This window comes from Magallana gigas, chromosome 9, assembly GCF_963853765.1.
Source record: "Magallana gigas chromosome 9, xbMagGiga1.1, whole genome shotgun sequence".
Taxonomy (NCBI): Eukaryota; Metazoa; Mollusca; class Bivalvia; order Ostreida; family Ostreidae; genus Magallana; species Magallana gigas.
Window position 1 is genome coordinate 2,532,971 of NC_088861.1, and position 25,238 is coordinate 2,558,208.

Below are 25,238 nucleotides of genomic sequence, written 5' to 3' on the forward strand. Positions count from 1 at the left end.
GTGAAAATTAAATAACTGATAGCAACAGTTTTAAAAGAACTTGTTCAAAAGACTCGGATCCTTTTATTTTCATTTCTTTGTCAAGCATAAATTCAGTGTTGATCAAGTACTTTATATTACTTCGGAGAAAAGACAGTTGAATTTTACAAGGGCGTGAAGGAGCACATTTTTATAGAGAATTGTTACGTTCAATACCTGTGAGAATTATTTTCTAGTCAGTTGTAAAAAAAAAAGAGTGATCCGCAATGGATTTGGATGACCTAGGAAGTACAAAAGTTGGATCAGATGTGGATGTGGTGGTAACAAGTTGAAATCTATTGAAATGAAATTCAATGCTGATTGTTTTGATAATTGCGTGTATTGTTTTAAAACCTTTATTCCAAGCTGTCTTGTTTCTTGACAGAGTCATGATTCATTTTAGTTGAAAATTTGGCTGGTGTTTTGATTTAAATTTTAAAAAGGTTGAAATCTCCCAATACTTTCCCCATGCAGTATTTGCCTTGAATATATTTAATTGATCTTGCTTTGCAAGTGTATTGGAAATTCTATTGAAAGTTAAGCCATTTATTTATTTTGTTATGCAAGTTTGCATAAGTATGGATTTTTAAAAAACTTAAGTTCTATATCACTTTAACAGGACGCTGTTAAGATGAACCAGCTGCAGAATCTTCTGCACGACTCGTTGATTGCTACAGACAATGTACATCACTGCGCCATTATCAGACGGAAGGACTGTAATGTCAGAGCTAGCTCAGTGGGCTTCAATGTAAGTACATGTGTGCACAAAAACAAATTGTCATAACGTGCTAGCGCGCGTTATTCAATTTGTTTGCACACACCGTTGCAGTTATGAGACCACATCTTTCAAAAAATAATGATTTAATGCTTAAACACACATGTACTTACATTGAAGCCCACATCAATTTTTAAACATGTATTACCTTCCTGCAAATATGATTTATTTTTAAAAAGCTCTGTCTTATTCAATGAGCTATGCGAAATTAAAGGAAGAGCCATTGGAACAGCCAAATTATGCTGACAAAAATAGTGCACAGCGTTTTAAATTCTAATAACACAATTTTATTTTTCTTGCTGTAATTTAACGAATTTACTCTTGGTATACTAAGAAATTAATCTATTGAATTCATTTAACCGTCACAATATATTTACATAAATGAAATATTAATCAGTGTAAGTATAATATCAGGTCGTGATCCGGTTTGAAGTCGCGAGAAAAGCAGTTCATGTTCTTCGAGAAATAATGAAGGAATGCTGAATGTATTCATACGCACCAGATTTGGTGATTGGGGATTCTGTGTTATGCGTAAATATCACTCAAATCAACCAATGCAATTTAATAGAGGGAAGGAAAGTGAATGTAAATGAAGGGTTGTAACATCAGAGCTAATTCCATCGGGTTCAATGTAAGTGCATTCATTCAGGAGTGTAATTTGGGTTTCAATGTTAAGATTTATTAAGTTATTAACAGACTGTAAAGTATGAAACTCAGTGTAAGTACATTGTACACATATAAGTACATTTGCACTTTAGTAAAGACTATAGGGAGTGCAAGCCACTTTTCACAATACAGCTACTGAAACCAGTCAATCTGATGGGGTTTGAGAGAATTTTTATTCAGTCACAACCAGTGTTGATGCATTAACTTTTAATAGGGTTATTTCAGAATTATGTTCCCAGGACACTTTTTATGTATAGTATATTAAGGTCGGTAGCGGGTTTAAAATTTTGCACCCTCTGCGCAGGGTATTGCGCATTACTGTCGTAAAACGCAAATGTAAAGTAAAATGTTCAAATATACAGGTTATCATGTAACGCTTTTATGTCAAAAAATTATATTTAGTATAAAGAATCGTTAGAATAATGTCAGAAGTATTTTAATCATCTCGCCGCTTCTTCAAAATCGACGTTATTGTCGTCGGAATCAATGTCTTACGATGACGTCGGTTGATACTCTGACGTAACAACTGACAAAAATAAACGTCGTGCACTTTCTATTGCAGCGTCAATAATTAAAATCAAAACTATAATTTGCAAAATAAAAACATATACGCGATCCACGCGATCCTTCTACGTTCTGTGTGAGTGGAAAGGTATTTTTTTTCTGCTACAAAAAAATTGAATTTGATTCGTAAACATTCTTTTTTCTTTTTTTTTTTTATACATTTCTATATGTAAAATGGCTGGCACGGCACGTTAATAGGATCATACTATGAGGGCGGATAGCATAAAAACCATCCGGTCATTTTCGTTTTAATTTGGCAAAAAATTTACTTATACGTTAACCTTTCATCGCTGAAAATTAAAAGAAAATCGTATGTCTGTATATTTTTAAATATAAAATTGAAAATGAAAACCCTCATTTTCTTATATAATCCTATATAGAATGTCGGTGATGAATCGGACATACGACCAAAATTTGAGCGCGGCAAACAGATAAACTATCCGGTCAATTTACTTTATATTTTGCACATAGTTTTCTCATAAGTTGACATTTCACTGCAAAACAAATTAAGGAAATCGAAACATTCTCCCCCGAGACTCCTTAAAATCATATAGGTATGGTTGCTTATTTTGGTAAGACTATTGTTCTAATTGTATAGCTTGACCAAGTGAAGATGATGTTGGATGCCTCTGAGAGTCCTAGCCAGGCTTGGGAAAACGGCATTTACTTTGATGACCAGCAATACACATGTGATCGCGCTGACAATAACTCCATATATGGAAAGTGTGTAAGTATACATTTACTTGGTGCTGGTATGCATAAAGAGAATAATTAAAGTAAATAATTCCTTTACTCTAGCTATCTCAGATGTGTGTGTTTCAGAATTAAATTTGGCTATCAATCTCCTGATTGCATATGAAGACCATGTATAAATACCTAATTATAAACAGTCACTGTTAAATCTGTACCAGACGATGTATCACTTGTCTATATCTTGCAAACAAGCAGGATAATATTCTCTGTAGGATGCTAGATTTGCTAAATAGTCAAAAAGTGACTTGGTAAAGGATACCTAATTGATTTCTGACCTTTGCTGGCCACGCGAAGACCATCTTTTTTTTTTTAACCCTGCCCACTTTTAATAAAATCTAATTTATGTATATACTGCAGCTTCTTTGACAAAACAAGTGTGTTTATAAGTAAAATGTTTATACAGGTCATGCAGTATTGTGTTTATATACATATTCCTTAGAAGCAGTATGACAGTGTGTAAAAAATATTTACTACATATATTTGGAAGACATCTATAAAATATTCTGTATTTAAGGTGATATGGGACACCTGTCAATATCAATGTGTTTAAAAATTCATTTTAATCTCAATACTTTTACCAGTTTTTATTTTTCAAATTTTAAAATATTTGACGAAAAAAAAATGAATTTAAACTCATGACTTACAGATGCATAGAAAACGCTCTAAGTTTCTGCACTACACTGTTGGGTAATAGTTTGAGAAAAGATAAAAATAATGAAATTATACATGATTTTATTGTTTATTTCATTAGCCTAATGGAGATAACTCATACCAACTTAAATTTAATTTCTAAGAGAACAAGTTCTTTTTTTTATATTTAGCTCACCTGAGCTGAAAGCTCAAGTGAGCTTTTCTGATCACATTTTGTCCGTCGTCCATCCGTCCGTCTGTAAACTTTTCCATTTTGCATGGACTTCTTCTCTAAAACCACCTGGCAAATTTCAACCAAATTTGGCACAAAGCATCCTTATGGTAAGACAAATATAAACTGCAGTAATAAAAAAACAATCTTTATCCAAAGCGAAGAAAACCTCGAAACTGTAGAAAAAGGGGGCGCATTTTAAAAAATCTTCTTCTCATGCAAGAAGTACTGAGTCAAATTCAACGTAATTTAGCCTAAATGATTCTTATTGTAGGGAAAATATAAATTGCAAAAATCATGGGCTAATTCTGTTTTAAATTTAAGTTATTCACGAAAATAATAAAGAAAGAATGGGGGTTGATCAGTTTATAACTTCGGGTTCGGTATTTCGCATATGGAAAACCAGGTTTTGTTTGGAGCAGCCATGTTTCACGCATTAAAATTGGTCAAACTGACCAAGATCAATTTGCTTGTTGTGCAATAGTTTACAAGCGAAGGGAATATTTGAAAATTGCAAAATATATTTGTAGATTGAGAATTCATATTTCAGTGCGTTGACATGTTCACTTGTGACGACGGTTTTAGCTTGTTTTGATTTTAGTTTCATTTTCGTTGATTATGTCTTTGAACTTAAGGGGAACTGTCGCATGCATTTTGGAATATTTATGAATCAAATCAAACATATAGGTGATATGGGACACCTGTCAATATCAATGTGTTTAAAAATTCATTTTAATCTCAATACTTTTACCAGTTTTTATTTTTCAAATTTTAAAATATTTGACGAAAAAAAAATGAATTTAAACTCATGACTTACAGATGCATAGAAAACGCTCTAAGTTTCTGCACTACACTGTTGGGTAATAGTTTGAGAAAAGATAAAAATAATGAAATTATACATGATTTTATTGTTTATTTCATTAGCCTAATGGAGATAACTCATACCAACTTAAATTTAATTTCTAAGAGAACAAGTTCTTTTTTTTATATTTAGCTCACCTGAGCTGAAAGCTCAAGTGAGCTTTTCTGATCACATTTTGTCCGTCGTCCATCCGTCCGTCTGTAAACTTTTCCATTTTGCATGGACTTCTTCTCTAAAACCACCTGGCAAATTTCAACCAAATTTGGCACAAAGCATCCTTATGGTAAGACAAATATAAACTCGATAATAAAAAAACAATCTTTATCCAAAGCGAAGAAAACCTCGAAACTGTAGAAAAAGGGGGCGCATTTTAAAAAATCTTCTTCTCATGCAAGAAGTACTGAGTCAAATTCAACGTAATTTAGCCTAAATGATTCTTATTGTAGGGAAAATATAAATTGCAAAAATCATGGGCTAATTCTGTTTTAAATTTAAGTTATTCACGAAAATAATAAAGAAAGAATGGGGGTTGATCAGTTTATAACTTCGGGTTCGGTATTTCGCATATGGAAAACCAGGTTTTGTTTGGAGCAGCCATGTTTCACGCATTAAAATTGGTCAAACTGACCAAGATAAATTTGCTTGTTGTGCAATAGTTTACAAGCGAAGGGAATATTTGAAAATTGCAAAATATATTTGTAGATTGAGAATTCATATTTCAGTGCGTTGACATGTTCACTTGTGACGACGGTTTTAGCTTGTTTTGATTTTAGTTTCATTTTCGTTGATTATGTCTTTGAACTTAAGGGGAACTGTCGCATGCATTTTGGAATATTTATGAATCAAATCAAACATATAGACTTCGGTAAATCAGACAGCTGATTGTTTACCTGCGCAAAATGAGCAAAATCTGATGCACTAACAACATAAAATGAAATAAAATTCATTTGTACTTTTCATTTTATTCGTAATTCCGTACAATCGTAATGGTTGAATAATGCAACATGATTTGTTAAGATGCTAAGCATTTTCAGTCTAAACGGAGATTATTTTCGCTGCTAGAGATATATACCTGTAGGTATATTTATGATGAAAAATAAATTATGCTCTTTCTATGTTTTCAGTGCCTTTTTAATTTTTTTAATTGTTTACAATTTTCTATAATTTACTGGCCTATCTAAGAGTCATGTTATGAGTTATAAGCAAGATACAGAACTTTGTGCACAATGCTATGTTTGCACAAAGAGCTTTGATCATGCTTTAATTTCTTTATAATATAAATGCTGAATAGAAAATACCAAGTTTAAAAATCTTCAATTGAATGTAATACATTCATGTAAACAAAAACATGACTCAAAACAAGGTCTGTATCTTCCAAATAATTCTACGATTGACGCTGAAATTTTGGTTAATCTTTAGAAATGTCTTGTTAAAAGGATGATATGCAGTAACTACTTTTTGGTGCCCCTTCTTCAACGATGAATTATAGGTATATATTATCTACACCAATTTTGATAGTTTTTTAAATACAAGTAAATAAAAACGGAGTCTTTTAAACAGTTGCCATACTTCTGACACATTATTATGAGGGGAAAAGCATTATCGTTCTTAAAGAATTTTGCAGTGGAAAAGCATCTTTGTCTGTAGCCATTTATTCTTTTTTAATGAAGATGAAAATAATGGATGGGCCTTAGTATGGGCCTAAGTGCAATAGAGCTATATGCCTGTCAATACATTGATTAGAACTATCATGCTACAACATTATTCAGTTTTATAGTTTATTCATCAGTCAAGTGAGTAAGGTTCTGAAACGTCATGTGTAATGAATTCTCGCCAGGTAAACGATAATCATTTATAATTGAGAAAACCAATTAAATTTTTGAATGTTTTTGATTCGAGAATTGAGCGCATTGAGGTACAATTTTCTTCTTTCACATAATTATATAATTATAGGAAAGCTGTCGTGGGGGGGGGGGGGGTGTAAAAAAAAAAGTACTGGAGGTTAACTGTGAACCCTACAAAAAATTTAGTTAAATATCTTGCATAGGATCTTATTTTTGGTAAAAATGGTATTTCATAAGGCTGCAATGTGAAAGATTATGTGTATACAAAAATAAGTGTAAAATTTGGATACTTTATAGTTTTTTTTTTCCTACCAAAGGGCCATATTGCACAATATAGAAAAAAGTCACGTGACCAGTCATGGCGCAGTAGGTGGTTTTCGGAGGCTCTGACTTTTTTGCCCAAAATGTACACTTCAAAAGACTGGAGCTTGAAATTCTCGCAGCGTAAATAGATATTTTGTATGCATTATGCTCAAGCGCCTGCATTTAACTATTATCTGTTGAAATAGTAAAGATAAACAATATATAGGGACAAGGCAGATAGACAGTATAGTGGTATGAACTCTTTTCACTATTCAAAACAATCAACGTCACTAGTGTTACTAGTGTATCCCTGTCTTAATTTGTCTGTGTTGTCCTGTGTTTGAATCGTGGTAGTCCTTGAGTAATAAATGTTTACTCTCTGACAATATTCAACAACGAAAAATTCAGCGCGCCTGTTTCCGTTAAAATTCGGAATCACCACATCCAATATCCAGTTATCTAGTTAATGAACATGGGTGGACATAATCAAAACAAACCCCACTCGTCATCACGAGACCAATCAAGGTCCCAAACAATGTCCCAATCAAACAAACGTCAGAGGCCAAACTCTGATACAGATTCCTCGCAAAACTTGACTCAGGACCCTGTCAGACCTAAGTTCCTTAATTATTAGAAAACCTGTCAAATGACGAGGAACCCCTACGCGATCCACATCAAAAACCTCCAAAAAAGGATATCCATGCATTGACACTAATTTGTTTGTTCATTTTCTAACAAATTCTCAAAAACAATCTTTGAAATTAAGTGGACCAGCCGGTTAGCTATTGAATCTTAAACTGCCTGCTTCGGGAGCATAACATTGCTGATCCTCTCCTCAGTAGGCGGGGTTTATCATGCAGACGCTGGGCTGAACTCAGTGAAGGTCACTCAGTGGAAAATTTTCGCTTTATATATTTATCACTGTTGCTTTTATATATCACAGTACTGTTTATATATACACGACCTAGCTTTATATATATACACACAATTCTTTATATATATTGGCAATTCCTTTATATATAAAGCTGCTTATTTTTATATATTTGAGTTTATCTGATATATATGTGTGTGTTTTTACATATACATTTGTACAATGAGTTTTTCTTATATAGACTTTTCTTTTTATATATATTATGTGGCACTAACTGGCTTCTGTAGAAATCCACTAAAATTACCTTCGATCGATGCTCGATTAGCAATTCAAATCGTTTGGGACCTCCATAAGGTTCAAAGTCTCGACCTAGGGACATCATTGTGCGCTTCACAAGATATCGAGACCGTGACGCTGTTTTCAAGAATAAGAAGAACTTAAAGAGCTTCAACACAAACCCGACGAACAATTACAAAATATTCGTCAACGAGGCTCTAACAATACGCAGGGCCCTGCTGTTTAAGAAGGCCCGTGCAGCTGTCAAAACAGGCCATGCGTCTTCCTCTGGACTAATGACGGGAAAATAATTGTTAAACTTAAAAATGACGAGAAAATCACCATTCGTTCCGAAGAAGATGTAAATAAAATTTCGGCAACAGGTGAATCCCGCCATCCAAGCTATGCAGCCGCTGCCGCTTGCAACGCCGACTATTGCGCGCTTTGTTTTCGGACAAACTTTGTCAATATCAAACAATTATTATTATGTCTCCCTTCCTATGTCAACCAAACCAAGTTCAGAGCCAATCAGTTTGCTTGGTTTTTTTTAAATATAAAAATTGTACAGCATTCAATCATGTTTTTCTTAGATGTTCATACAATGTCAAACACGTGTGCTTTTGTATTTGTTGTGTATCACATGTGTGCCTACCTCTTTACTTTTTCATTTTTTAAGAGGTACATGTACGTGTTTACACAAAATACGTCTCTCTTGTACATACCTATTTACTTGTATATGCTCAATATATTTCATGTGATCTCTATTATCTCTTGTTCATTTAATACTTTTTTCATTGCTTTTGGTACTGATGTCCTACTTTCACTTGTTTTGAGGACAAGCAATACCTTTCACCCACATTGCAACACTTGTAAAATATTATTTGATCTGTTTTTGTGTTATTCCATACTCTCAATGTTTTTCATTATTTTGCACTTTTTTGCTTATTCCAGTTATATTCATAACGGCAACTGTCAACAGTTTTTGGTTTATTTGGAATTAGTTCAAGAATATTATATACATGTTTTTCGCAAATTTCCTTGTTGCGGCAATAAAGTCATTAATGAATCAAAGACACTAGATTATGGGTAACAGCATTAAGCAATATCGAGCCGCAATAGGTAATTTTTACTCTGCATGTAGGCAGCTTATTCGTTCAGAAATTTTCGTTATTTTCAAATTATAGCATATTTTGTCGTTTATTAATATGTTGATGAGAATGTGTGATTTTAGTAGCTTTCATAGAGTTTATGGTATCGTTCCATACATAATTTTTTCCATGTACTTTTTTGCTTTAGTTCTAATACTATATCGGGTGATATTGAAACCAATCCCGGCCCTTTTTATGAAAGTGTAGTTGAAATTATTCATTTAAACGTTCGAAGTATTAGAAACAAGATAGATTCCCTTAACGCCATAGTTGGTGATTTCGATATTGCGTGTGTCACGGTGTGACATTCAATCTTTCGGACTATTTTTAATTATTGTGTAAATTAACTTTTTCGGACTTTGTGTAAATTGCTACAAAAACTTTTCATCTATTTCGACAACTGTTTTATAAACGTTATAAATTCCGCGCAGCATTGATCCCACCTGAGGCACAATCAGTGATGGACAGCTAATCTTTTAATTGACTTCTGTTTATGTTTATTGACACTTAAGCTTCTTTCATCTTATTAATCCTTTTATGTACATGCTGCTAAAATGTCCCGAGTTACTCAATAGCTGTTTGATAATTGATTTACTTACATCTGTACTTATTATGTTAATCCTTCATTGTATTGTTCCATTGTTCATTATATATTATTCTGAATTGTAAAATATGGTCAGTTGGAATCAGACCTTCGGTGCTGATGCATACCAAACTCACGTAAAAGTATATTTCATGTAAAATCTATATTAAAGTCTGAAAACTAAAACGCGTGTTGGCTTGTTGGAGGTTTTATGAGGCTGGGTCCAACAACAAGAGTATAAACTCACGGTTGGCCCAATATTAGTCCTGTACGGGAGAGAACGCCCCGTAATATTTGGTGGAGAATCCGGGTAACGACACCCGGGACTGCTACATATATTTTGTAGTAGTCAGATCCTGGACCTCTACAACAGTTTAGCGAGTTTCCCTAGATTCAGAGTCTACAGATGAAGAAGACGATTTAAACTAGATTCAACATGGAATATTCTTTCCGACCGCAGTGGAGACAGAAGAAGTTCAGCTTCCCCTCATGTCAGCGTCCCGTGTGCGGAAGGTGCGGAAACGTGCATCCCAACGTTTTATGTTTCGCGTTCAACCAGAAGTGTTACCGATGTCACAGAATTGGACATTATTCCAGAATGTGTTTTACACAGATGAAGAAACCAACAAAATGTGTTGAAAAGGAAGCAGTTTTGGGTCGTAAAAAGACGCGAGACATGAAACGACTGTGCAAATATCTTGAAAACAAACGTACTTTGAGAGAATTGCCGTTTAATTCAATTCGTAACAATCAATTTCATTCTTTGTTTGATACCTCAAGTATTCTACGAACTGAGCTTCACAACATTAAGATTCAGCTACGCAAGTCCGATCAACTTACGAAGAGTATGGCTGAAAATCTACAAAGTGCTAAGTCTGAGAATGCAAGACTTCAAAGTGAAAATACGGATTTGAGAACAAAGCTCCAAGAAAACTCGAAACGTTCTGACATTGATATGTATGTGAAGAAAATTCAAAAATTAGAAGCAGAGGCACACGGTGATAAAGTACTCATGGATTTAATGCAGAGGAAACTAAAAGATATCGGGAGTGAACATTCTCAATATGTAATGAAAATTCAAACAGAGGCTGATGATACAATCAAACAGCTGAGGGAACAAAACAACGCCCTGCTGCAGACCATTTGGGTATTGGAATGTGATAACGAACATCTAGAAGCCGTGTTGCATGATAAACAACTTGACCGCCGATTTCAACAACACAGGCAGCAAAGAAGACAACAACGCGGCTACCGTCGATGATAAAAATTCAAAACACGAGGACGTGTTTTACGCGGACGCGAAGCATGTGTCACGGTGTGACATTCAATCTTTCGGACTATTTTTAATTATTGTGTAAATTAACTTTTTCGGACTTTGTGTAAATTGCTACAAAAACTTTTCATCTATTTCGACAACTGTTTTATAAACGTTATAAATTCCGCGCAGCATTAATCCCACCTGAGGCACAATCAGTGATGGACAGCTAATCTTTTAATTGACTTCTGTTTATGTTTATTGACACTTAAGCTTCTTTCATCTTATTAATCCTTTTATGTACATGCTGCTAAAATGTCCCGAGTTACTCAATAGCTGTTTGATAATTGATTTACTTACATCTGTACTTATTATGTTAATCCTTCATTGTGTTGTTCCATTGTTCATTATATATTATTCTGAATTGTAAATTATGGTCAGTTGGAATCAGACCTTCGGTGCTGATGCATACCAAACTCACGTAAAAGTATATTTCATGTAAAATCTATATTAAAGTCTGAAAACTAAAACGCGTGTTGGCTTGTTGGAGGTTTTATGAGGCTGGGTCCAACAACAAGAGTATAAACTCACGGTTGGCCCAATATTAGTCCTGTACGGGAGAGAACGCCCCGTAATACGTGTTTTACTGAAACGCATCTGGACTACAAAATTTCAGATAATGACATATTACTAGACGGTTTTGATACCATTTTTCGTAAAGATCGAAATTCTAATGGGGTGGGGTCATTATCTATACTAATAACAATACTCGATCTCGAAGACGTATTGATCTCGAACCAGGTAATACTGGATGAATTTGGATAGAAATTGATAATCTCACCTCGCGACTACTCTTATGTTGTGTTTACCGTCCACCGCATGCCGATTCCGCTTTTTGGAGAAACTTCTCGTGGTCTTTAGACAAAGCCAGTGAAAGAAAGTGGGCACTTAAGATGTACATTCGGCAGGAATCTGGGCGCACAAGGAGAGTAAAAATTTCATCAATTAATTTTGAATATTTTTCGAATTATAACCGATATTTGCTTTCTGTTGGATGTGGAATGAGTGGGAAAATATTTGAAATGCAAAAGGTTTTATCATAATATGGGTCTAAATATAGCAACACGATGCAATTCATGCAAAATCCTACTTATTTACAGCTGTTTTTAAATGATTTTGTTGTCTCTGGGTCTTCTCTCCACAAATTTGAAACGTGTAAAGATAGCATATTTCAACATTGAAAATGTCGCTTTGAAAAAAAAGATGGAGAGATGACCCAGAGATGACTAATTATGTACTTTTTCAAATTATTTTTTGAAGGATAAAAAACAAAGTCCATTTATATGACAATGTTGTTTCAAACAGTACTTTCTAGAGCATATATTGACAAGTCTCGCATGGCTCAGTGGTTTCGTCCTGGATTAGTGAATACAAACATTCAGTGTTTTGGGTTCAAATCCAGCTGGTGGTCTTTTTTTTTTAAATTAAACTTTTTTGTTTTAAATGTTTGTTATTATACCATGATGTTGAATTATAATATACCGGTATATTTTGATTTGTTGTTATTGATTTCTAGATCTGCTGTATGAACATTATTTTCTTTTCTTATTACTAGTTTTTTTAGGATATACACAATATAACTTCATTAGAATATGTTTGCATTAACATTTCAAACTAGTTTTCGGTTTAACTCTCATTGCCATTTTTTGAAAGCTTGTGAGTTTTTTAATAACCGGAATAGCCATGAACTTCGACTCTCAATTTAATATATTTTTGTTGAAACCTGTACATAGCCTTTCGAGGTTATAGACATTTAAATCCCAATTGATTCGTGTCGAGGATTCCTGCAAACTTACAATCTTGTGCGCTCACTTTCTTTCCGACAAACTCATAGTAGTTGGTGATATAAACGTCGACCTTCTTACTATTCCTAACACACATATTTTGTACGATGTAATATCCAACACTCACTTAGTCAACAAAATCCATGAACCTACAAGAATCACGAATTCCTCTCGAACACTTATTGACCCAATTTTTACAACAGAACACATTGACGTAACTGAATCCGGAACTTTAAACGTAGAGGCGCGGCTTAGCGATCACAAGGCAACCTATGTGTGCGTTACTATGAATTACAAAATTAATCGTTCATACAAACGTAATGTCTGGCGATACAAAGATGCGGATTTTGATAAACTTAACAAACTAATTAATGACTGCGACTGGCGCAACATAATAAGCAACGCAGAAAATGTCAATACTGCAACTGAACACTTTACTTCACAATATTTAAAGCTTGTACGTGAATGTATACCAGAAAAATCGGTCACTATCCGGCCCAAGGACAAACCATGGTTTGACTCAACTCAACCATTGGAATACGCAACCGGCTTCGAAACAAAGCATTAAAAACAAAGAATAAATCTGATTGGATAAATTATCGTAAACACAGAAACAAAGTTAACAACATGAAAAAACATGCACTTTGTAATTATTATGATAGTATTGACTTACAATTGTCGGATGCGAGCTCGAATAATAATAACAAATTATACTGGAAGTTAATTAAAGACGCTTCTCATGCAAAACCAACGAAAGACATTCCACCGATACAGTATACGTCTGATACGGGTGAATTTAATATTGCTTTTACCGATACAGAAAAAGTTGATGTATTAAATAAATATTTTTCATCTGTTTCAAACGTTGATGACTCTTTAAGTCAACTACCTCAATTGTATCACATATTTAATGACAAATTAAACAATGTAACTATTGAAGAGCAAGAAGTTATTGATATAATAAAAATACTCCTTATTAACAAAGCCATAGGTCCCGATGCAATAAGTCACAAAATGTTAAAATTTACTTTACAATCTGTCGCCAAACCACTATGTTTGTTATTCAACAAATATTTGACTGAAAATGTGCATCCAAATAATTGGAAAATTGCTCATGTTTTACCATTGTTTAAAAAGGACGATCCTTCTGTAGCAACAAACTACGGACCTGTATCACTCTTGAGCTGTGTTAGCAAAATTATGGAAAGAATTATATTCAAACATGTCTACAATTATTTTATTAAAAATAACCTATTTTATAAATATCAAGCTGGCTTTTTGCCAGGCCACTCAAGTTTATATCAATTACTAGAAACATATCACAGTATTGTTAAAGATATAGATGAAGGGAAATTTTATTGCATGTTTTTTTGGATTTGTCGAAAGCTTTTGACAGAGTGTGGCACAAAGGTCTACTTTTTAAATTACAAACATATGCCAGATATGGTATATGTGGCAATATTCTTAATTGGTTTGAAAGCTACTTATGTAATCGTAAACAAAAAGTTATGTATAAGGACATATTATCCTCCTGTTGAGGTGTCATTGCTGGTTTACCACAGGGCTCAGTTCTTGGCCCTCTTCTATTTTTGATTTATGTTAACGATGTGTCAGAAAATATGCTTTCACTGTGTAGACTGTTCGCTGATGATAACTCTTTACAATCTTCTTCATACAATGTTGCCAATATTGAATATGTCCTTAATCATGATCTGAAAGTTCTAGAAAACTGGTCATCCACTTCGCTGTTAAAATTTAATCCATCCAAAACAAAAGCAATATTTTTTACACTCAAAACAAATTTTTACTCTCCCAAACTCCAGTTCCAAAATAGTCGATTAGAATATGTTTCATCACACAAACACTTAGGATTACTTTTTTGTCAGAACCTTTGTTGGTCAGAGTATATCGATAATATTGTTAAAAATGCATATCAAAGACTTGGCTTGTTGGAGAAGCTCAAATTTAGCATAGGAAGAAATACTTTATCAAAAATGTACATGACTTTTATTCGACCTTTAATTGAATATTGCTCAGTTGTCTGGGATGGTTGTTCGTTACAAGATGTCGAAAAATTAGAAAAAGTTCAACTCTATGCAGCAAGAATCATCACTGGCTTACCCATATTATCTTCAAGAGAGTCCCTTTATTTAGAAACAGGGTGAATGCCTCTTTCCGAGAGACGAAAATTAACAAAATTGAGCACAATGTATAAAATTCATAATAATTTGGTACCGGATTATTTAAAAGAAATTTTCCCTTCTATCAGGACTTTAGAATCGAATTACAATACACGCAATCGAGAAGACTATACTATTCCAAAATGTAGACTAGAAATATTCAAGAGATCGTTTGTTCCTGACACGATCGATAAATGGAATAGTTTAAGTTTACTTATCAGAAACAATTCCACCTTTACAGGTTTCAAAAGCAGTATTCAATTAAACCAAATTAAACCTCCGTCCTATTTTTGCTTCGGCAAGAGACGACTTAACATCATACGCACAAAACTTAGACATACCTGTATCTTAAACTTCGACCTTTTCAGAAAAAATATTATTGAAAGCCCTAATTTCCAATGCGGATTACCAGAAGGTTCTTATCATTTGTTTTTTGGTTGTAAAAATTATACCAATGCACGAAATGAATTGTTTTCAAACCTTTTGAACTTATATCAAATTAACATTATTAATTGTCATTTACTTTTGTGGGGAGATGAATTTCTGAGTGTCAATTTAAACCAACATATTTTTTTTAGCTGTTCAAAGATTTATAAGAGATTGTGGCAGATTCTTGTAAATTCAACAGAACTGTTTATACATGTACGTTTGTTCAATAACTTAACTATATTAGCAATATCCATTTCTATGTACTTTCCATTCTAAACTACTATACAGTTGTAAATTGTTATACTTGGTAAGAACCTCGTAAGTTGTAAGAACTTGTGTTCGAACCATTTGTATCTGTTTATATACAATAAAATATGTTCAAACCTAACCAATATTTTTTGAATGAGCATATAAAGTCTTTGTTGCTCAGGTGAGCGATGTGGCCCCATGGGCCTCTTGTTTAAGCTGTTCACTATACATGTTCATTAAAAATCATGACTTACTTTATAGTTATTTCTTGACAATTGATTATCTCGTGCATTTTAATTTTAATTTATTATCTTTAACAGGATAAAGGGGGTTTGATATTGGTGAAAACTCAGTCGATGCTCATTGTGGCCACATACACAGAATTCATGCTCCCTAGTGTGTGTGAAGAAGCAGTGGAAAAACTAGGTAACAAAAATATCCTTGATTAATGTTTATTATCCAGAGTTAACTTCCTTATTTTTGTTCTATTTTAATACATTTTATTAGAATTGCTAAATGGTTAATTGCAATTCCTTCCGACTGATTACTGGAATCAAAATAAGCAGATTTTTTGACATGGTATTAAATAATTATTGTTATAAATAACACATAAAGCATGAAAAAATATTCTGTTTATGTGTTAATCAAAATATAACGCAAGGTAAACATTGTAACTCGTGATAATTATTAAATTTAAAAAAAAAAAAACGCAGAGATCACGAGCAAACAGTCATGGAATAGTTTCAATGCTCACGAGGTGCAATTTAGCATTACATTCAGTTTGACTACTCAAAACAAAGTCTGCCAATGACAAGTTATAGATCTCCATTTGAAATAGTTACAGTATAGTAACATGAATGTACCCACTTTAGACAATTGCATTTTCTATGTAATAGATTGATGTTGTTGGTAAAAGGAAAAAAGTAAAATAAATTAACACATTGATCGTTGATCTGTACAAAAATGATAATTGTAACGGTACTTAACAGTGATATCTATAAAAAGCTGAACGGATAAGGTAGTGACATGTTTTTTAACAGTCATTTTAATTATCACCTACTGACCAATTTCTATGCAAGAGCTCTGCCCTGTTATCTTAACGGTCTCCAATTTAACTTGATAGTCAATTTAACTTGGTAGTCTCAAAAGACAAACATATAATTTATCTTGAAATTGCGTTAAAATATACATTGTTTTGATCATATATGGCTAACCAATTACTGATTTGTAACCGATTACCATCATTCTATCGAGTAATCGGTTAGCCGGTTAGAGATTACCATCCCTACATTTTATAAATATAAATGTATTCTACTTTTTTGTTTCAGCTGATTATTTCAAAGAAAAGGGAAAATAACACCCGAAGCAAAAAATACTGTAGACCATAGGATCTGTGATACCAATAAATGTTTTGTATACATTTTACTGAACAATCATTTTGAAGCATATTTTGATTCTACATTTTTCATGTTATAATTGTTTTATTATATTTTTTTTATTTTTCATTATTAAAGAGTTTATTGTAAAAAATGACCAGGATTGTTTGTTTTGATTTTCAATACAGGCAACTGTTAACTGTGAAACATAGATAAGACAAGAAGTTTGGGAATGCATGTATTATAATGTACATATAATGTACAAAGTAATCATGCAGTGCAGCAAATTCAGGTTTAATTTATTAAAGATCTTCTGTGATATGATATTAAATGAAGATGAAATATCTGCCCCCATGCATTTTTACCAATTTTTAAATAGATCCAAATGCATTTTATGCATTCCTCTAGAGCTTGGCAGGTCTGAAATATTTATAAAAATTATTATCACTTCACTGTGCTGTAGTGTGTAAGACAATCTACTTAAAATTAGACTTGTAAATCCGCTCCTCTACGGTAAACCGTACAAGTGTATCGATCGTATGTAAGCGGATCTTAGGTCTAATCCACACTTTTGCAAACGTTGTTCCCCTTTGCGACGTCAACCCAAAAGTCAAAAGGAAAAAACAACTTTCTTTATGCAACCAAATATATGGGCGCAAGAATCAAAATTTGTTGTCCACGCATATATAGATTTTAAATTTACAGTTTGATAGACTGATGAGTTGAAAAGCCTGACATTTATTATATATTGCTAAGTGGTCCTGTTGCCATGGTAATAGAGGTTAAAGATGTCAAAATGGCATTTTAATGCTTATACTGTCCAAAGATATTTTTGCCGCACATTTTCTTAAAATTTTCTATATTTATAAATATCTCTGGATTCAAAGGATGTTCATCAAATACTATATATGAAAAATCCCAATATTTACCCTTTGAAACATACAGTACGCCCACTCTAACTTCTCAGGTTTCAATACACAACCCAAAACAGAATGTCTACGGAGATTTTGCATTGTAAACAAAATCAAGTACCCTGGATGCTAACGTACGTTGAAAAATTATGCGAAGTGTCTCGAGTACTTCCAAATGAAGAAAAGATGTGAATATTTCCCATTTTGAATTCCGTAGAGTTTTTATTTTTGTTCATGTGCATGAAATTCTCCAGGAATAAACAGACGATTTATCAATGAAGATATGTTGGATTTTTTCCCCCTTTTTATCGATCTGGATTGCACTTCATTGACAGTTATGTTTGTTTTAATTTTAAAAAACATAAAAAAAACGACGGAGGCAATAACTTGGGACAGACAGTAGATCTACTTTAGAACAAATTGTGAGTAATGGTAACAATTTGGGATTTCCAGGGTAGAATACATTATGAAAATCAAAGGCCTGAAGGGCCACAATGGCGTCGAGTTAAAGTTAATTTGAAGAGTAAAAACCTAAATAATTTTTTAAACAAGTGAAAAGCTGTCAATGAGACAGCTAACTGGGTTTTCTTTTTATATGTGAACTGTATCCATAATCCATGTCAACCCATATCCAGTGAAATAAAGTACCTCATATGCAATATTTTGCTAAAAAAAAGACTAAGTTCAAAAGCTGGTATTTTTTTCATAAATGATCAGAAATAAAAATCCTAAAAATATTCACACCTCCGATACATGTACAATTAATCTGCAAAAGAACAACTTTTTATCTATAAAACTGTAGGAATAGTTATCCGTACAATGAGGTAACCCTATATGCAATATTTTGCTAAAAATTGACTAACTTCAAAAGCTGGTATTTTTTTCACAAATTATCAGTAATCAAAATCCTAGCAATATGCACACCTCTGATATATGTATAATTGATCTGCAAAAGAACAACTTCTTATCTTGAAAACTGTAAGAGGAGTTATCCGTACAATGAGGGTACGCTATATCATATGCAATATTTTGCCAAAAAATGACTTAATTTTTTTAATTTTTTTCATAAATTATCAGTAACCAAAATACAAGCAATTTTTTTTCATAAATTATCAGTAACCAAACTCCTAGCAATAAGCACACCTCTGATATATGTATAACTGATCTGCAAAAGAAAAATTTCCTATCTTGAGAACTGTAGGAGGAGTTATCCGTACAGTGAGGGTACCCTATATGCAATATTTTGCCAAAAATGACTAAGTTCAAAAGCTGGTATTTTTTTCATAAATTATCGAAAATCAAAATCCTAACAATATGCATACCTCTGATATATGTGTAATTGATCTGCAAAAGAACAACTTCCTGTTTTGAAAACTGTAGGAGGACTTATCCGTACAATGAGGGTACCCTATATGCAATATTTTGCCAAAAAATGACTAACTTCAAAAGCTGGTATTTTTTTCATAAATTATCGAAAATCAAAATCCTAGCAATATGCATACCTCTGATATATGTATAACTGATCTGCAAAAGAACAACTTCCTATTTTGAAAACTGTAGGAGTACTTATCCGTACAATGAGGGTACCCTATATGCAATATTTTGCCAAAAAATGACCAAGTTCAAAAGCTGGTATTATTATCATAAATTATCGAAAATCAAAATCCTAGCAATATGCATACCTCTGATATATGTTTAATTGATCTGCAAAAGAACAACTTCCTATTTTGAAAACTGTAGGAGGACTTATCCATACAATGAGGGTACCCTATATGCAATATTTTGCCAAAAAATGACCAAGTTCAAAAGTTTTGTTTTCCATAAATTATCAAAAAAAAAATTTTTCAAAAAAAATAGAAAATGTTATTTATCACATAACTAATAAAATTACAATTCATTGCAAATTTGCTCACCTAATTCTTAAAAAGTTTTGAATTTCAATTGAAAATTTAAGTTTATAGAAATATCTTTAAGTTAGGAGTTAAAAAATTTTTAGATTTTTTTTCTCTATTTATATGGAAATAAATATTTAAATTATTATTGTGTTTAATTCTATATATTGTATACTGCTGATAACCACTCTGTCTCTTATTATCAATTTCATCTAAAATTCACAAGGATCCAAATGACACGGGCCGAAAAGATCGGGGGTAGATAAAAGAAAGCACCCATTCACGTTGTTTACAAAGTGAAAGTAGTTCACTAGTTGGTTTATGTAGATGTACTTATCGCTCGATTAGGAAGTTTTGTTTCTACAAGATCAAACATTTGTGCATTGTCAATTTTCGATATGGATACAAAATCATCTATTTTGCAGGCTAGTACATTTCATAACCAAATTGAGTATGTAAGCCCAGCTATCGCATGTGTCTCGGTGCTAGTGTATTCATCCGCTGAAACCGAGACATATTGTTTTCAATAAAATGTGAACATTTTTAAAGACGGCAACCATTTCGAATCTGCAAACTTGTTTTGTTGACGTACAGTTCTGCTCGAAATTGAAGTATGTCATCTATTTTTCTTGAAACACATACGAAAACTTTGCACTCATTTGAGTTGTTTGGCTCCTAAAAATGTAACTTCCGGACGTACGATCCCTAGATGGCTTTCGAGCTTCGCTCGACGCCATAAAAATGTCATTTTTCAAGTGAAAAAATAACAATTATGGAGAAACGCATATTTTAAAAGTGTTTCTATAAAACAGAATTTTTAAAATATGATTTCTTCCTTTAATTTGGTCAGGAATGAATATTTAAATCTTGAAAAAAAATATTTACGCACTCTCTATTATCATTGTGCATTAAAGAATTTAAAAAATGAAAATAGAGAACCATTAATTGCAATGGTAACAAGCTGAAAAATAAGGAAAATTGTTAATATACGAGATATATATACCTGTATTCTTATTGTTATTCATTGTAACATTATATATTATATAAATAGTGCCTGTTAGGGAGGGTAACTGTTGAAATTGACACCCCGAGACAACCGTTGTCAACCGACGCGAAGCGGAGGTTGACAATGGTTTTCGAGGGGTGTCAATTTCAACAGTTACCCTCCCAAACAGGCACTATTTATTTTATTATACTGAATGTCTTAATTTTAGAGATTTTTTTACTGATTTTATATAGAGATGACGTGAATTCCACGGCGAACCGTATGCGCATAATTTACGCGCATGTAACAATTCGTTGTGTTACCCGTTGCTAAGTGTGTTGTTAACGCTGAGGGTAATAGAACGGATTATCAACTGCGTCTAAACCAATCAGATTTCAGTATTTAACATGAAAGTACGATAAATAATATTATATATATATATATATATATATATATATATATATATATATATATATATATATATATATATATATATATATATATATATATATATATATTAATGTAATCAGCTACTTGTGCATTTTGTTACAAATATCTTTATTTTTCGTGTTTTTGTCAATGCCGGTATATCTCAAATAGCTGAATATATAGATAGAAGATATATGCCAGACATGCTATTATCAACATTCCTTCAAGTCATCCGCATAATATTACGACACAATTACTCAGATATCTCTCTTTATGTAGTCACCTACTTGTGCATTTTGTTACAAATATCTTTATTTTTTGGCGGTTTTGGCAATATATCTCAAGTTGCTGTATATTTCAATTAAAGATATATGCAAGACATGTTATAATCAACATTTCTTCAAGTCATCCACATAATATTACGACACAATTACTCAGATATCTCTCTTTATGTAGTCAGCTACTTCAGCATTTTGTTACAAATATCTTTATTTTTTGGCGGTTTTGTCAATATATCTCAAGTAGCTGTATATATAAAATGAAGATATATGCCAGTCTTGGTAAAATCAACTTTCCTTCAATTCATCCACATAATATTACGACACAATTTCTCAGATATCTCTCTTTATGTAGTCAGCTACTTGTGCATTTTGTTACAATTATCTTTATTTTTGGCGGTTTTGTCAATATATCTCCTGTAGCTGTATATATAAATTGAAGATATATGCCAGACATGCTATTATCAACATTCCCTCTAGTCATCCACATAATATTACGACACAGTTACTCAGAAATCTCTCTTTATGTAGTCAGCTACTTGTGCATTTTGTTACAAATATCTTTATTTTTTGGCGGTTTTGTCAATATATCTCCTGTAGCTGTATATATAAATTGAAGATATATGCCAGACCTGCTAATATCAACATTCTTTCAAGTCATCCACATAATATTACGACACAATTTCTCAGATATCTCTCGTTATTTAGTCAGCTACCTGTGCATTTTGTTAAAAATATCCTTATATTTTGGCGGTTTTGTCAATTTATCTCAAGTAGCTGCATATATAAATTGAAGATATATGCCAGACCTGCTAATATCAACATTCCGTCAAGTCATCCACATAATATTACGACACAATTACTCAGATATCTCTCTTTATGTAGTGCATAATTTTGTACCGTAATAGACAATATGTTGCAACTTGCGTCTATTAATTACTTTAATCACTTAAATTTTACAGTCTTATCTCTGGTTTTCTAAGATTAAGTCTCGTTTAATCCCTCTCTATATCCTCCATAATTTAAATTTTGATGGATGTTAAATAAAGCGTGATATTGTTCTGAATACACAACCGTTGTGTAGGTTGCCTCCCCTAGCTTAGATACAATTCACTCTTTGGCGCTATTTTTGAATTATTATTTTTCAATTTTCGGTAATTAATAAAAATATTCAGACGTGTAAGATGATAATTTGTATTATGTATTCGTCATTCTATCGTTATTTCACAAACTAGCCCTAATTTAAAGCAGAGATATATGGAAATACTAGTCTTAATTTAAAGCAAAGATATTTGGGAATTAGCGATTTCAAATTTGAGGGCAATACACCCCCTTGACGACGGGCTGAGACAGAGAAATATCAGCCCCGAAGGCGATACAGCTCTAGCTTCCGGTTGCTGTCTCACCAGTAGTCCAAAACACGCGTATCAGGGCTGATACACTACTAGGTATATGATATAACTATTTCCTGTGAAATATAACTGTTTCCGGGAGGGCAATATAACTGTTTCCGGTGTGATTCAGAAATTTTCAGGGCATAGTAATAAAATTATCTCATTTGTGACATAACGAGAAAACTTATTCAAAAATGGTATATATTGCAATGTACATCTTAAGAACACAAATAGAAATCCTAGGTATGTGTTCTCACATGGACAGTAACAAGTAACTAGAAGCCAAGTTTCTTTCATCTCGTAGCCAGTTACTAGTACATGTAGCTAGCTTTTCTTACTTCTCGAAGCCAGTTACTAGTAGCCAGTTACGAGTAGCCAACTTTGATTTTATCTCGTAGCCAGTTACTAGTAGCTAGCTTTTCTTAACAAGATATGTACATTTGGGTAGACGGACATCTCGGCCCAACGACACCTCGGCCAAGGGCGTTTGACACCTCGGCCCAGACGGGTCGGCCCAAATTGATTGACACGTCAGTCCATGTAAAAGACACCTCGGCCCAATGAAACTTTCGGTTCTACTAAACATAAATTTATATAAAAAAAAATAGGGGCAGATAATTACTTTATCTATTCATTGATTTCTTCTTTCTATCTCTTTTTTGAAGATAATGACCAACGACAGGAAATATTGAATTGGTGCTAAATGTGATAAAATTGTCAGATGATATTTAGCATCAAAATGTTTGTACAAGACGCGCACATGATCATCATATTTAAAATTAGTATGATCATATTTTATATTTAATCAACACTGAATGATTAGTATATCGTTATTACACAACACTAATGAATAAAGTTCATTTAAAATCTATAAAAAATATCTTTTATGTGGAAGGTTAGATAGAAACAAACCTAAATCAACTTTTAGTGAAAAGGTCATGTCTATTTTTTTTTAAATTTACATCGATATGTACAATACACTGGCGTCGGAAGCAAATTGAAAGTGGGGGGGGCTAGACTAATCCTCAGAAATATTGATATTAAAGTAATTTCCAAAATCATGCAAATCCTAATCCGTGGGGGGGGGGGGGGGGGGGGGGTATACCTATACTTCCAAAAGAAAAAAAGATTACTTTATACCCTAAATTTTTTTTTAAAATCATGAAATTCCTAATCCGTGGGGGGGGGGGGGGGGGAGGGGGAGTAGTTTGCTTCTGAATCCAACTTCTCAATCTTTCAAGGTAAATTTAGGAACAATATTCTTCGCAGGGGGGGGGGGCTGAACCCTCGATCATGCTATGTTTCTAATGGTAAGGTATAACTTTGAAAAAAAAGTGGGGGGGGGGGGGGCTAAGCCCCCCTAGCCCCCACCCACCCACCCCCCCCCCCCCCCCGGTTCCGACGCCTATGCAATAAGCGCGCATATTTGGAAAATAATACAGAAATGGGAATCTTCACATTGCAGAAATAGGAAAAAGTTGAAAATAATTGATAATAGGTCGCATCTGACCTTAAACTAATCTTTAATGAAATTTTATAGCTTTTGAAAAACATTTATCAACTTAATGAAGTTCATTGTGGTATCATTGTGGTTTATTGTGGTTTCATTGTGGTTCATTGTAGTATCATTAAGGTTCATTGTGGTTCATTGTGGTTAAAAGACGCGCCGCACGATTACCCCCGTCCTCGCTGAAGTCGGAAGTACGCAAGCGCAACAAAAGCGGAAGAGGGCGTTATCTTTGTCGTCAGAAACATCACAGCTAAAAATCAAGTTTTAACTGTGAGTATGCATTCAATGAGATCAATTCTCTCTTTTATTTACAAATCTTAAAAGTTCTATTACTGTTAAAGTATTCCTGGGCTCGCAGGGAATACATTTGTGTCAGCTCGAATTTTCTTTATAAGTACAATCGCCAAGCATTCGGCAAACCTCTAACTTATATCAAGACATAGTTAGCTTTTGAAAAAGCTAATAAAGTCAGCTAGCGGAATATTAATTTAGGTCAAAAGTAAATACACCATATGCAGGTGCACATTAGTTTGCTCAGTTTACTCTTACGACTTCAGGGTAAGAAACGGGCATGAAGTAGTGAACATACAATGTATGACTGCACACCTACTTTTTAATTAGACTTGTAGGTGAACTTGTAACTTTGCAAAGGTTAGTCGCTGAATTTCATGGTCCCGTCGCAAACCACTGCCAATAATGTATATATCCTTTCCAATAAGAGAAAATATGAATGGGCACACCAAGACTGTGGCTGCAGTCAATAGCTAGGGACAGTCTGATGCGCTGTTTGACCTATTTAGAAACTGACCAGTTTTATAACTTTAAATTTCTCTAACACGGACTGTCTGATTCCTTCCCAGAATTCCAATATATGCATTAAGCACAATAGAAGGTTCATCCCAACATAATATATTAGGTAGCCCGCGGGCTGACTATTGAGATATGAATTGGCCGAAGTGTGCCGAATGGGGTTACATGTCT

General features: G+C 33.3%; 3 protein-coding genes across 19 annotated transcripts in view; all 3 read left to right on the forward strand.

Moving 5' to 3' along the window:
• The window catches only part of LOC105334064 (profilin-4), a 43,595-nt gene extending 26,649 nt beyond the window's left edge, over positions 1-16,946 (forward strand). Inside the window, exon 6 of the mRNA XM_066070664.1 lies at positions 16,867-16,946. The gene's annotated coding sequence lies outside the window, so the exon portion shown is untranslated. The remainder of the gene's footprint in view (positions 1-16,866) is intronic.
• Positions 9-16,937, forward strand: LOC117690990 (profilin-4-like). The gene is made up of 5 exons (XM_034475967.2): positions 9-299; positions 638-766; positions 2,622-2,750; positions 15,803-15,908; positions 16,811-16,937. The coding sequence occupies exons 1-5, from the start codon at positions 246-248 to the stop codon at positions 16,837-16,839; spliced, it is 447 nt and encodes a 148-aa protein (XP_034331858.1). The 5' UTR covers positions 9-245; the 3' UTR covers positions 16,840-16,937.
• A 7,444-nt stretch (positions 16,947-24,390) lies between the features above and the next one.
• LOC105317280 (protein starmaker) overlaps positions 24,391-25,238 on the forward strand; it is a 43,961-nt gene continuing 43,113 nt past the window's right edge. For 11 of the 17 annotated variants that reach the window (XM_066071235.1, XM_066071234.1, XM_034475973.2 and 8 more), the window contains exon 1: positions 24,391-24,527. The gene's annotated coding sequence lies outside the window, so the exon portion shown is untranslated. The remainder of the gene's footprint in view (positions 24,528-25,238) is intronic. The other 6 variants (XM_034475969.2, XM_066071231.1, XM_066071232.1 and 3 more) reach the window with 1 other exon arrangement.